A 14,374-nucleotide genomic window follows, 5' to 3' on the forward strand; every position below is an offset into this window, starting at 1 on the left:
GGCACACTCTAAAAAAATTTTATTAGATTTTAGCTTCATTCTTAAATTTACATTTTATTCCTAACTCTTTTCAGTTCATAGTCTTGCATTATTGTGCATTCTTTTATAAGGCAAAAAGGTTCTCAAAGAAAATGCATTCTTAAACATTCAACAGTGTATTTAAAATACATGCCGTCAGAGGAACGCAATAATCTAAATACAATTTCAGCTGAGCTGCCATTTGCAAATGCTCGAACTTTAACGGTGCATTAATTTATGTGAAAAGCTTTCACTTTCAGCGCACTTGTGCAATTAATACACACGCTCTCACGCCCAGCAACAACACAGCACACAGCACACACAGACACACACACACATACTCATAGCACATACACAACTGGCGTCAGTCAAGTTAAGAGACGTCTATGACTTACTCAAGTCAAAGGCGCGTGTTAATAACTTTTTAGCCGAGGCATGCGAGTTTGCCATGAGAAAAGGAAGCTACCTGATTTGAGTGTGTGTGTTTGTGAGCTGGTGTCCTTCACATGATTTCTTTGCTGCGTGCAAGGCGCAGATTAAAGTGACAGACAGGCTACGCAAAAATAACAAGAGGTGGTTAAGTCCTTGTAAGTGTTTAAGTCGACAAGGCAGTACGTCGGCATTACAAGGACAACGTGCCATCGACTACATAGAAAATAAGAAAGAGAACTGGCTGCGTGTTTATTGCGCTGTGAAATGAGCATTTTGCAGGTGATTTAACAGTTATTAGATTTTTCTCTAGCCTAAAAAGAATGAAACTGCCCTACTGGGACCATAAGCTGGCGTCTGTGTAATTGTGTAAAGTTTTTATTTGATCGCATCATATTTGGGCTGCCAGAAAAGTATGCAAAACAAAATCTCAAACGACATTTGCCAAAGACAATGCCAGAAACAATTGCCAAGACAAAGTTTGTAGCCCAAAACTTTGAAAGCTACGAACTATGTCTGATTAAATAAAGATTTTGCTCTGGCAAAAAACTTGGTCAATGGGCAACGCTATCTTTTGCAAGAGCAAATATGCAGAAATGTTATCAAAAAGTGTTGACACTAGAGCGCAAAGGCACAAAGCGTCTTCATGTTGCATTTATTTACAGCTCACAAGACATTTTCGAAAAAGTTTTAGCTTCAAATTCGCTATAAATCTCAGAGGTCATGCTACAGCTTCAATTTCATGTATAAATTGTTTTTGTGAACAGCTGAAAATGTTAATATTTTTATGCAGCTAACTAAGCATGGCTTATGCCCAATTATTCAGATGCAAACTTAATTCAATTTGAGCTCAAGAAGTGTTTCCCACTTTATTGCGCATAAATATGCATAGCTCAGTGCCACTTTTCGGCTTTAAATGAATTTTGAAAAGAGTCAGAGCGATGGGTAGAGTGCAACTTTGGCACATTTCTTAATTAGCTTTATGAGTTTTAGGTACGACACCTGTCCGAATTCCCATGAGTGCGGTCATCCAGGTGTCTAAGGCTCTAGGCAAAACTTTTTTGTGGCCTGAGAAATTATTATGCAAAATTATATTAAAACTTTTTGAGTGATGCTTTTGTTCAACTTTTCGTATGAGCTCAACGCATGTGGGTCAAACAGAGAAACGGTGAGTGTGGAAAGGGGCGACGGGGGATGGAAAGTCGGCCTATCAATAGCAAAATGCAACAATGGCCAATTTGTAGCAAGTTTCTTGGGGCGCATAAATTACGCTTGGCCTCTAATTGGAGCAATGCTTGCATAGAAATGACGTTGACGACACTTCAAATCAAAATTCAAAGCAATATCTTCTAGGTACTTGAAGGGGAGGAGGGCAAGCAATACTCTCTCAGCCTGTTTGGCCGTTTGGCATAAAAGCGAAAGGCAACAAGGCGTAACATGCGATAAAATTGAGTCGAAAACGTGTTTCAAATCTAAAATTAACAAACTGAAGACGCAGGCAGCACAAGCAGACAAGCATTTAGTCAGCCAGTCAGTCATTCAGTCAGTTTGTCAATCGCCATGTCGCTGCTATCCGGCTAAATGTGCTGCGACATGGCCCAGCCTGCATGTAAATGACTTTTTAATGATGCCCACCCCGCCACACCACTGCCTGAGTTCCAATTCCCGCTCACCAGCTGTTGGTCCGCTCTACTGACCATGTCTACGATTCCAGATGCCTTTGCCAGGCTGCTCCTCCTACTCTCATTTCCATGTGCGTCTGCTTCAAGTATCATAGTTCGCCTGCCTAATTGCTGACATAATTTTGCGCTTTAATAGTTTCTCTCACTCAGTCGCTCTCTCTCTCTCTGTAATAGCGACCTGACCTGCCCCAGTGCCTGCTCCAGTTATGTATTCCCGCTGATATTGGTTTCACATGTAAATGAAGCTCTGATTAGCGCGAGTCATGAATTTCAATTTGCGTCTAATTAATTGTTGTTTTAAATTCTTTGCGTGCCAATGGAGCTTGTTAAACATGCACCTAAACCTGTCCATTTATCTGCCTTTTTTCCGGCTTCATAATTGACATTACGAGTACAATTGCAGGCGTGGCGCATACTTCGAGTGCCTAATTACAGTTGGGCTAATGATCAGATATTTCACTCGAAATGAGCAATACGTATTTAAGTAATCCGGTCAATGCAGATAATATCCGACAAGGCTGTCTATTAAATGTATATGTGGGTCGAGTTAACAAGATTGCACTGCGTATAAAATACTCAGATTTTCCTTTTCATTGGTCGCTAGTTGTAATATTAGTATTCTAATGATTTGATAGTTGTCATTAAATTAATGTCGAATATACGCGTTCATAAAACAGTTTAAGATATACAATTCAAATATAATAGTTTCTCGCTTGTCTTTAACTTTTCTTTTCGTAGTTCATTATTACAAGCATAAGCTTGTTTTAGCAACATATCAAACGATCCCAAAATTGTAGCATCAATAAGTGAAAAAAAATGGGGCATAAAGATGAAGTATACGCAGTAGCCGCAGTACGCAAACTATAAATACTGCAACAAATAAAGTATATTAAAGTATATTAGTATATTAAGTGCACTTTGTATTTTAAGAAAATTAAGTATACGCAATATTATAAAAAATTATACTTAGCTTATGGGTTATATGAAGTATACGCAGTGCTGTCAGTATTTTAAAATAAATAATCAATTCACGAAAATTTGTTAATGTTATTACAAATTGAGAACATGGAAATAATTACAATGTTAGATGAACAAAATATATTTAAGAACAATCCTAAATACTTTTCCTCCTTCATTTAACATCAAGTTTTTACAACTTGTTTAAAAAAAATGTGAAGTTAGTAAAAATATATATTTCAATTTTTAAATTTTTATACTGTTCATATTCAATTATCAGGCATTTTCATAATTAATATATTAAAAATATAATAACTCATGACAACAAAAATACTTTTCCCCCATTGCGATAGTAGGTTTGGTCTTGAGTTGAAATGCCAAATGGATAAGATCTGCGGTTAAGATAGCATCTTAAACAGTCGCTTGCCGTCTAATAGTATACCGTAAAATTATGCACTAAAGCAATGCCGTCGTGCATTCCAAACAATAATTTCGATTTCTATCAATGAAATTCCGTAATATGTCTAAAATCGAAAACAACTTTGCTTCCCCATCCATGCCCCATTCCAGTTTTTAAGCACACAGCACTAATGGAATTTCATGCTTAACATGAACCCCCCGTTCAAAATGCCGGCTTTGAGGGAAATTTTTCGTGTGTTGTCGATAAAGACAAATCGTGTAGTAGACGATGGCGTCGTGCGACTTGCTTGTAAATTATAAAATAATGTTGGTTGCAATGCCAACGTGGTCTGGCTTCTGTTTTTACTTGCAACGACACAACCCGAGGAAGCAGGCTGTGAAGGGACAACGACTGCGACTGCGACTGCAACTACAATTTTTATGCCCACACGGCTAAGTGGCACATTTTGGGCTTAGCTTTCAGACGGCGGCGGCACCGAAATGGCCGAGCCTGTGGTTAGTGCGGCGGCTCGCAAGGCGGAACTGACGAATTGTAGCGGGGAGGGATTTTGGGATGGATATCGTCAACGTCTCCGTCCCCATCTCCCGGCCAGTGCACTCGACAGTTGCACTTTCTAAAGGGAAAGGGAGGAGAACTGTCAAATAACTGACATTACCTCGTCGCAGCGTCGCGTCGCTCACATTTCGTGACTTTCAACAATAAAAAATTTCGATTAGAATGTAAAAGCGGCAGCCGCAAACTGCAACGGCAATCAAATTCTGAGCGGGTGTGGCACAAATGCCACAGACTCATACTCAAAACTCAAACTCACACATACTAACACTAAAACCTTTGCTTTGGGTAATAGCAAAAAATAGGTAAATTGTATATTAATAGAAAATGAAATCAAGAATGTTATTTTCTATGCAGTCCCCTGAAATTGTTACGCTCCAAATTATTATAATGAACTTGTTGGAAATGAATTCGCTAATGGGGAAATGTAGTTTATTTGAATTAAATCTAGTATAAAATAATTAAGTAAATTAAGTACTTTTTCTCAAAGTTTTGCAGCTCATGAAATTAAACAAAAACTTTTGTTGGATCACTAAAAATATTGATGATATATAGACGTATCAATATAATTTCTAAATTGCATAGAAATATTAAAGCTTTATAAAGGAAACTTTACATTTGATGAACTAAGCTTTTCTTAGTTACTTTAACTGCTGTTAATTATTAACCCACTGTCTTGTTTTTGTTTAAAATGGGTAGCGAGTATCTTAATGTCAAGCATACTCGAGGGTTGTTTAAAGATTATTGTTTTCATTGTTGTTCGTTAATATCGATTATAAATTGATTTTTTTAAGTAAGACAAGTCTACATTAATATTAAAATTGCATTGGATAGTTGAGTATTTTTAATAGGGACATTGAGTATTTTTAATAGGGACATTGGTCAAAATACTTTCACTTTTTTGAAAGAGGGTTTTAAAATTAAAATGAAATTCAAACATTTGAGCCTATCTTTCAATGCAGAATTAGAGAATCTTATACGATTTTAGTTTCTTTGAACAAATATGGTTTTCATTGAATTGGTTGTCAAAAATGTGGAAACTAGTTTCATTAGAGACATTTCAGCAATTCATTCTGATTGTTGTTGAACACACTTATACACAGTTTTATTTGCTTTACAATTTCTCTCCTTTTATTCGAATTTGCTAAGCGTGCAGAATCGTCAAAAGAAGACGACGTATTCTCCCCCATTTGGACTAATAGATTTGCTGGTAAGAAGACGGTTTAATTTGTGCAGCAATTAACATAAAGTGAACTCATTTGTTAGATCCATCGAAATGGCATTTGTTGGTCGCATGAGCTGCCGTGGCAAGTTTGCTGATTGTGAATTATATAAAGGAGGTCGTTCCAAGATAATGAATATGCCAAGTATTGGCGAGGACGAACCGGAGCAATCACAATCGCGTACATACATAAAGTCTTATGGCATGGAGCGCCATGAATTGATCTCTATTCCAAGCACAATACGCTTTGTGGCCGGCTCCGCATCGTCCTGCGAGATCAACTCGATGGCCGACACGGAGATGTCCACACTGCGCTATACTTCGCCCAGATCCCTGGAGCTGGAAACTGAAACGTTGTGTCAATCCCGCGTGGAGAATAGCAGCGAAAATAGCTCCATGTCGGAGAGTAACGAGTACACTGATCCTACGTCAAATGTCCAGCCAAGAATGAGCATCGATGAGGAAGAGCTACAGAAACGGCAACTCGAAAGGGGCTCCACTACTTCCATGTGCAGCTGGGAGCCAGAGGAGCCGATGTCGGTGTACGAAGAGACGCCAGACGCCGAACAGGATTCTCATAGCTGCGGCATACCCTTTCTTGAACTGGGTTCCGAAACGATATCCATTTATGGCGATCAGCAAGAGCAATTGGCACCACTCAAGGTACTTCGGCACTCGAACGAGGCGTACGACAATTGGCTGTCGGGGAAGAAGCGACAATGTCAATACAGGCAACAAGCAGCTCGACAGCAGCGGCAGCAGCAGCTAGAAAAAGATATGAAACGTCGACAACTCAGCGAACAGAGAGTACAGGAATGGTGCAAGAGAAAAGCGCAACAGGTGCAACAAATTGCGGCAGCCAAACGAAGCGCACACAATTACAAATCAGAGTCCAAGCTGGAGGAACATACACGACTGCGTCGACAAGCGTGGGAGTTGAGAAAAATCCGTGAGGAGGAGGAACGTCGTCAGCTACAGCAGCGAATGGCATATGAGAAAGAACTGCATCAACAGGAGCGAAAAAAACAGGCGAATCTTGCGTGGCAGCATTGGATGAAGAGTGCGGCTCAACGGCCGAAACCCGTGCCACTTAATCAAGGCTTTAACACGCTACGTGGCACTGTCTCTGATATCTATATTAATCCGAATCAATGGGTGCACTTTAATGCTAATCCAAGGACCTAAATAAATAGTAAGCAATAAGTCGATAAACTACGCTGACGATTTTTTTATGAAATAACTTTCTTTGCTTACATTCTATGTTACAATTAGAACGCTCTTACTTAAACTATTTCCGGCCACTGATCGCATAAATTATTCAGCAAATTACAAAGTATATTGGCAATGTAATAAGGCTTTGAATTAAACATTCTTATTACTTGTTTTATGCATAATTTGAATTTTCTTTCATTTTTCGATGGGGTTTCATTCATACATTGGCATAAATAAATTGTCGAAACTTTTTAAGAAATACTTTTGGATGGCTAAAAAGGCCTAACGTAATCGGGTCTTAGTTAACTTAACTGAAATCTGGTATATTTTGTACTCTTTGGTATATTTTGAATGTAGAACTGAATAGGTATATTTTAGTATCTCACAGTGAAGCCCACTCGACTGCAGCTTATTTGTTTAATTAATCTCGAAATTGAGTTATAATATTCTTTGCGTGAGTATTATGTATTATTTGTACTTTTTAAGGCAAACAGTTTCATATTATTTCTTAGATATTTTTAGTATACAATTTTTAATACACTCCTGCCCAAAATTATACGACACCTCTAAATTTTTTGTTTCGGCGCTTGTGGCAGAATGGGAAAACGAAACAGATCAAAACAAAGTATGAGGAATGATAGCACAAAGAGTAATGCACAAAATGAGATATTGTTTACTCTGTTTGGATCTCCCGTTTCCAAGTAACGGTAAAAAAAAGCACACACGCTTCAATTTTAGCTAGGCTGCACGTGTATCAAAACTATACGACACATTTCAATATTTCTGTGCACAGTCAATATTTTATTTATTTTTTGATTAATTATTAAAGATTATTAGTTAATAACAGCATTTTGATCTTTTTTAGTTCAAAAATTCTTTTAAACATTGAATTAATTAATTTTTTTTTAATTATTTGACCTGGGAAAGACCATTGCATCAAAATCTTACGTTTGAGACTATCGACGGTCTCAAATTTACTGTTGTCGGCATAAATTCGCCTGGCTAAGATACTCCATATGTTTTCTATTGGATTAAGGTCAGAAAAGCAAGCTGGCCAATTCAAAACATTTATGTAATGCTCCTTAAAACCCCGTTGCGTTGCTTTGCATTTATGAATAAATGCCTTATCCCACATAAAAACAACATTTTTTTCCTCGTTATGTTCCAAAAATGGTAGAAGACGATTCTCTAATACTTTTTTATATTCATTCGTGAGCTTGTGAAGCACAGATAATGCGTTTCAGACGCATGGAAGGCTCTCCAAGCCATTGCGGATCCACCTCGGAAATTGCGCCTTGAAAACATAAGGGGATCTCTATGCAAATCTCGTCAATAATGTCTAAGCCTATCTGGGCCTTACAGATTACATATTTTCTCATCAGAAAAAATTATCTTAGTGGGAAATATTGATAAAATCTTTATAAACAAAATGAAGGTGAATTTCCATACCGAGTAACCAGTTTATCTTCAAATTTTTTTTGAAGTCGTAATTTTTTTTGGTGTTTTAAGTACTAAGTCTTTCTTAAAACTTCTTTTACAATATTATCCGAGGTTTGGAGGTTCGCCAGATAGTCAACTGAGACGCAGGATTACTTAAACAAGCAGCAAGGGAGGAGTATGATGCAAATGAATTGGTCGATTTTTTTAATGTGCATCGATTATCACTATCAAACTGTTTGGGTTTTCTGCCGGAGGTACTTTTAAAACCGTTGGCATCCATATCACATACAAATTTGGTGATCACACATCATTTTTAACCCAACATCTTCAATATTTGGCTTATATTGAAGACGACATCGTTTTTAGCTTTATTTCCTTTATTTTCTTTTTAATTTAATATGCAACCATGCGGCATTTTATTTTAAACTTATTAAATGTTTCATAAAACTATAAAAAAATTAAATTCCCACCAAATTTTTCTCTCCAGGAGCAAAAATCGAAATGTGTCGCATAGTTGTGATACACGTGCAGCCTAGCTAAAATTCAAGCGTGTGTGCTTTTTTTACCGTTACTTGAAAACGGGAGATCCAAACAGAGTCAACAATATCTCATTTTGTGCATTACTCTTTGTGCTATCATTCCTCATACTTTGTTTTGATCATTTTCGTTTTCCCATTCTGCCACAAGCGCCGAAACAAAAAATTTAGAGGTGTCGTATAATTTTGGGCAGGAGTGTATATTTAATAAAATATTTTCATACAGATTACAAATAGCTCATTAATTTAATGGTAACTAATTTTAAGTACTGACTTGATTAAAATTTTGTATGCTATTATTTGTATTATTAATATTAACATAGCTCTTTTTTTTCCATTTAATATAATAAATAAAATATTCTTGCTTAATCTGAATAGTTTATTAAATTGTAAGTCAAATTTTAAATGTGATAAGGATTTCAAATTAAACAGTTCTCATTAAATCAGTTGCGTCTGTCAGAGAAATCAATTACACACACTCAAACACACGCACGCTCTCAAACAAGCCACACATTAAGGGTACGCCCCATATTCATGTAATCCCCGTAAACAAGAGTAACACTTACTATCAAAACATTTGCAGGCATCCTTTTCACAGCCTAACACCCTTCGGGCCGTTTACATTGGATGTCTGTTTGCCAGTCTTCACATTTCAACCTGGCCTGCTTTGAAGCGCCCTGCATGGCAATTCCCCTTTGATATGGCTTTTGATTCAGGACCAAAACGAAAACTAGAAGAACCAAGCATTGATCTTTAAGCTACAATATGTATGAATACAAAGCAAACTAATTGATTTCTATTACCAAAACTTGATTTATTACATGTTTAATATTAAAAGTAATCTAGAACAGTGAAATGTTTGTTGGGAACCAAGTTTATTATGTGGTTCTCTTAAAGCTGAACTGAATCCTGTGAATTTGTTCACCTGTCGACGCTCAGTAGAAACAAAACACAAACACACAACCAACACAGAGAAACAAGAAAGGAAAAAAAACAGAAACTGTGGGAACAACTCGTCGCAAGAGCACCGGAAATATATACAAAGTTATTTAATATGAAAATGGCGTGCAGCTGAAATTTTATTTGAGCTTTGGTTAACCTGGCTGCCAGCCATCCCTAAGCTATTTATTTTTGGCTACATTTCTTGCTCCACAGAACATGGAAATTAAATGTGATTTCATATAGAAATTGACGGACTGTGCTCACAGTAGGACGGGCATATTGTAGCCTTTTAGTTTGACCATTCAGCATATCGTCTAGGGAAATTCTCATCGAATTAGCGCAGAATCTTGATAACACTCTTATACACTCATTTGGGTATATTTATTTGACATAGAGGAAGCAAATACATTTTAAATAAAATAAAATAAAATAAAATAAAATAGCTTAAATATAAAAGCAAATGCAGTTTAAATAAAATATAATAAAAATACAATAAAATACAAATATTTATTTTTAATGAAAACTAAAATTTGTTTTTTAGCGATAGCTTATTTTTACGAAATTTTGTAATTAATTAGTTTTTAATGACCAAAAAATTTTTGTTCATTAAGGATAAATTATTTAAATTAAATGTTTTCATAAATTAATTAGTCCTACAAAGTTTTCATTTGTTACTTAATGATCAAGTAATTTATAGAAAAACTTTTTGAATTATTACGAAATCCTGTGCAAAGCCCTGAATGTTTTTTACAGATAGCTCTATGTAAATTCCAAGTGATCTTAAATGAACCAAGTGTATGCAACTTTTGAACTGAGGCCAATAACACAATTTGCGTAGCCGCACAATCAATTTAAATGTTAATCAAATTAAAGTATCTACGCGCTTTTTAACTGCGAAACATGGCGTATGCCACTCGCATTTCGTTGTTGTTTGTGCACTCGAGCAATTTTTTTAATAATTTAATCCACTGCAATCGAGCAGTACGGCGTGCTTGGACCGATTTATTGAAAATAAAAACAAAACATAACCACAGACACCCACACACACTCACACGCACACACAAAATAAACACGCAGCGGCCTAAGAGTGTGGAAAATAAGAGAAGCAAATATTTTTGCACAAACATTGATTGGCAACTCCTGGCAGGAGGAATGGTGAGTGGAGGCAAAAGGAAGTGAATGGATAGCAGGACATACTATATGCATACATTTACACAGCCACTCACACACATACATACACTCGCACACAAACATATATGCATAGAGCGCGAGTCAGTCATGTTTACACTGCAAAGTCGTGATGAAAAACCGACGCACACTTTCGAGTGCACGAGAACTGAAGTGAAAATCTGAAAATTCATTGAAAACTGATAGCGTGTGAAAAATAAACGAAATGCGCAATCTGAAAACAAAACATGAAGTATCAATGATTGAGCTCTGATGTTTGTAAAGATGCTCTTATTCAAAAGTGCCATCAGTCAGCAATCTCCTATGCGGCATTTACCCGGCTTATCAGTTTCTTACACTCATTCGATAAAGGTGATTTTATTGATAGTAATATGAGTTCACTTAATATAAAATTGAATTGCGTAATATTTTTGGATATAAATAAGTAATTTATGTGTTGAAGAATCGCGGTGATAAATTTAGTTAGGTTATGATTGTGTTTCCCTAAAAATGCCTTATTAAATACTTGTATTATACTATTATATTTCTGTATTGCTATTCGTAGTTAAATTAAAGCCATGCTAACCTAAACGCACTGCAGGTGAATCGACTCAATTACTTTCATTTCTATGCTAACACTTCACAAAATATGTCATCTGTTCAAATCCTTCGCAAAAAAGTGCCAGCTATGCAATTTTGTAGTGGCAATTAGCACTGACATCAATGGAAATACAGCCTTTGCGAATCACAACGAGGGTAACTCATGAATTGGACATGCAAAGATTAATTCTTAAACGAATGGAGGGATAATAAAGTAATGAAGCTGCCCTCGCACATGTAAAGCTATTCGATTCAGCATTAATTAAAATAAATTGGCAAATATTCGGGTTGTCTAAGGTCTAAGTATAGCAAAAGTCAAGTATTGCGCCAACAACAACAACAACAGCAACAGCCTATAACAAAATATTTATAAAATCTATCGGAATATTCGTGAATTCTGCAAAGGATTTGCATCCGTGCGTGTGTGCAAAGGATTTGTGCAATTATTGAAGTGAAATAAAAATGTCAGTCAACAATTTCCTGTTGAACGCCTTACGAAGCCAATTTGCATCTTCTAATTAGCAAGTTATTTAATGCTTCACACTTCAGCAAATTCTCAGCACTAATAATGGAATGTGTTCAACTAAAAGATACTCTATTGGTAGCGCACAACGAAAGCAAATTAATTATGTTAGCTAGCCGAAGGCTACAATTTAAATGCTTAATCGAAAATTTAGTTAAAATAAATTCGTTGGCCTTTTTCAAATGATCGCAAATTTGAGTTAATTAATGAAATATGCTGCCAGAGCAGACCACTGTAAAATATGACAAATTTGTCAGAAATTTCGAAATTGACAAAAATTGTTTCATGCATACGCAAACAATGTAGCGCAATATTTTGACTCACGTATCTTTTAGGTATTGCTGCTCTGCCATGAAACGCTATTTTGTGGTAAATAATAATTTAATTAGCCTCACATAAACACCAGCAGACACACACACACATAAATGCGCAGGAACGAGATACAGCAAAAAAGAGAGAGAGAGAGAGAAATAGAGGAATGGCAGCTTATGACCATGCCAAAATTTTATGCATATCAGAAATACCAATTATGGCAACATTTTGTTGTCCTGCATTCTAGCCATGTACAATAATTTGAGCGTTAATGCATGTGTGTGTGTTTATGGCACTGTCTGCTGTGTGTGTGTGTGTTTGTGTCTGGTAGCATTTTCAATGGTTCTCGAGCATTAACGTTCAAAAGTCAATTAGTGGTTTTTATAAATGTGATTAAATTAAGTGACAATGTTGTTTACTGTTTTTACGGTTTTGGAATTTTCGTTTCGATTTAATTGCCATAAAGGGGATTGCAATTTACAGTCGAGTTTTGGACAGTTTGTTTGAAAATCAATGAGTTTGCCAAACAAATTTGAATTACGCTTTCGATTGTGCAAATGAAAACATTGAACCATTTGTAGACCTACAATTTTTAAAGTAAACAATAAATATCATAAATTGGGTAATTTAACTACTTTTATATATAACAAAAAAATGTAAAGCTAAAACTAAATTGTATAATTACTTTTCATTACTTTCAAGAACATATTTTCTATGTCATCTATGTCCTTCGGCTTTTACATGTCGTTCGCATTCGGTGCCATCTTTTTGATTATTTTGTACTTACAATTTCTGAAATATTGTGTTTTAGACTAGAACAATTTGCAATTCCAAAGTATTCACACATGCTTGTGGTCCACACAAAGCAGCAAGCTTTTAAGCCTTTAAGCGAAACAAAACCATTTTCCACTTGTCACACAACACATACAGACACATATGATGAGTGATACACATGAATACACCCACTCGCACTCACACTTACATACCGTTGGGCCTTTCAACTGCTTTGCCTTTGCATTTCTCTTATTTTTTTTTCGTTTCGTTTTGTTTTTTAAATCAAAAAGCGACACAACGTCAAAACAATTTGTCGTCATTTAAAAGTCGACATTTAAATAAGAAAATGCAAATATGAAGGCAACCCAGGAGCTGTGTGCTCAGGGCCACCCAGAGTCAGTCGACGACGACAGACAACAGACAACAGACGGCAGTCGACAGACAGTAGCTCTGCAGCAGCCTAAATGTATGCAATAAAATTTTTTTATGCGCGCGAAAGACGCCGCATACGTTTCGTATGCATAAAATTAAGCCGACTACAGAGACTACGGACTGACTATGAAACCAGGGACACCAACTAGAGCTACGATTGAGGCGGTGACGGGGACAGGGACAGGGAAGTTTGGGGCTGGTCGAGCGTGCCGAGCGCAGCTGTAAATATAAAGTGTCAAGCAGTGAGAAGCACACAAGTATACACACATTTACATTCGTTGTGGCAAAACGTGTCTATTACAATTCAATTTGACAATAGGCGCACACAAAAGCCAAACCAACCAGCCGCACTGAGCTGCCACTCATACAGTTGCACATGGCCAGGCGAGCCCAAAAGTAGACTATAGAAATACAGAAACTGTTTTCTTTACACTTACGGCGACTATCAATATTTTTGTGGATGATTTGCTACGTCTAAATGGTTTTTTGTTACTGATAAAAGAAATTAATTGGATTCTAAAATAAGAGAAAATATAATTCATCGTAACTTAGTTAAACTATCATACCTTCTCAAGATATAATAGGTTGGCCCTGAATGAGTTTCTTTGTAATGTGTTGTTATGGTACTATAATGTCATTACTGCTTAAATTACTCAATAGATATGAAACAAAAAAAAAAACAACAAATTAAAAATAAGTAAAATAACATAGATTATGATAAATAAAAGCAAACTTTTAATGTTCTAAATATTTTTTGTTAAGCAAAATTTTATTTTAATTTAACAAAATAAATGTTAAGAATTTGTTTCATTTAAAGCAAAAAAAAATTTAATATATTCAAATAGCGAAATGACTTATAGCTTAAAAAACTTTGAATATAATCATTTAATACAATTTAAAAAAATTTTCTTGCAATGTATTCATCAATTTTTATTGAATTTATACTTTCTTTTTACTGTCAAGGGAAGTGCATCATTGCTTCGGTGTGTCATAAGATACAATTGCGATGTGGCTGCTTTTGTTTGTTTGTATTTCGGCCATGTGTTTTTACTGCAACGGAAACGTCAAGTAAATTTTTTTCGCAACGTAGTTAGTTGATGAAAAAAATGAAGAAAACAAAAAGTGGAGGGCAAAAAGAAGTGAGAGCGACGCAGG

General features: G+C 36.0%; 1 protein-coding gene across 3 annotated transcripts; it reads left to right on the forward strand.

The window, feature by feature from the left end:
- The first annotated feature begins 5,102 nt into the window (after positions 1–5,102).
- LOC117565365 (coiled-coil domain-containing protein 34) lies at positions 5,103–9,325 on the forward strand. 3 transcript variants are annotated; one of them, XM_052002553.1, is made up of 3 exons: positions 5,103–5,269; positions 5,326–6,473; positions 9,053–9,325. In XM_052002553.1, exon 2 carries the CDS (start codon positions 5,336–5,338, stop codon positions 6,464–6,466), a length of 1,131 nt encoding a protein of 376 aa, XP_051858513.1. In that variant the 5' UTR covers positions 5,103–5,269; positions 5,326–5,335; the 3' UTR covers positions 6,467–6,473; positions 9,053–9,325. The 3 variants fall into 3 exon arrangements, with proteins under 3 accessions (XP_051858513.1, XP_051858512.1, XP_034100320.2); XM_052002552.1 differs by lacking the exon at positions 9,053–9,325 and adding an exon at positions 6,554–6,675 and having other exon boundaries at positions 5,104–5,269; XM_034244429.2 differs by lacking the exon at positions 9,053–9,325 and having other exon boundaries at positions 5,104–5,269; positions 5,326–6,675.
- The last annotated feature ends 5,049 nt before the right edge of the window (positions 9,326–14,374 follow it).

The sequence above is a fragment of the Drosophila albomicans genome, chromosome 2L (genome assembly GCF_009650485.2).
Source record: "Drosophila albomicans strain 15112-1751.03 chromosome 2L, ASM965048v2, whole genome shotgun sequence".
NCBI lineage: Eukaryota > Metazoa > Arthropoda > Insecta > Diptera > Drosophilidae > Drosophila > Drosophila albomicans.

Excerpts from the sequence above, each read along its gene's own strand:
- LOC117565365 (XM_052002553.1), top strand. The coding sequence starts at position 5,336 with ATGGCATTTGTTGGTCGCATGAGCTGCCGTGGCAAGTTTGCTGATTGT.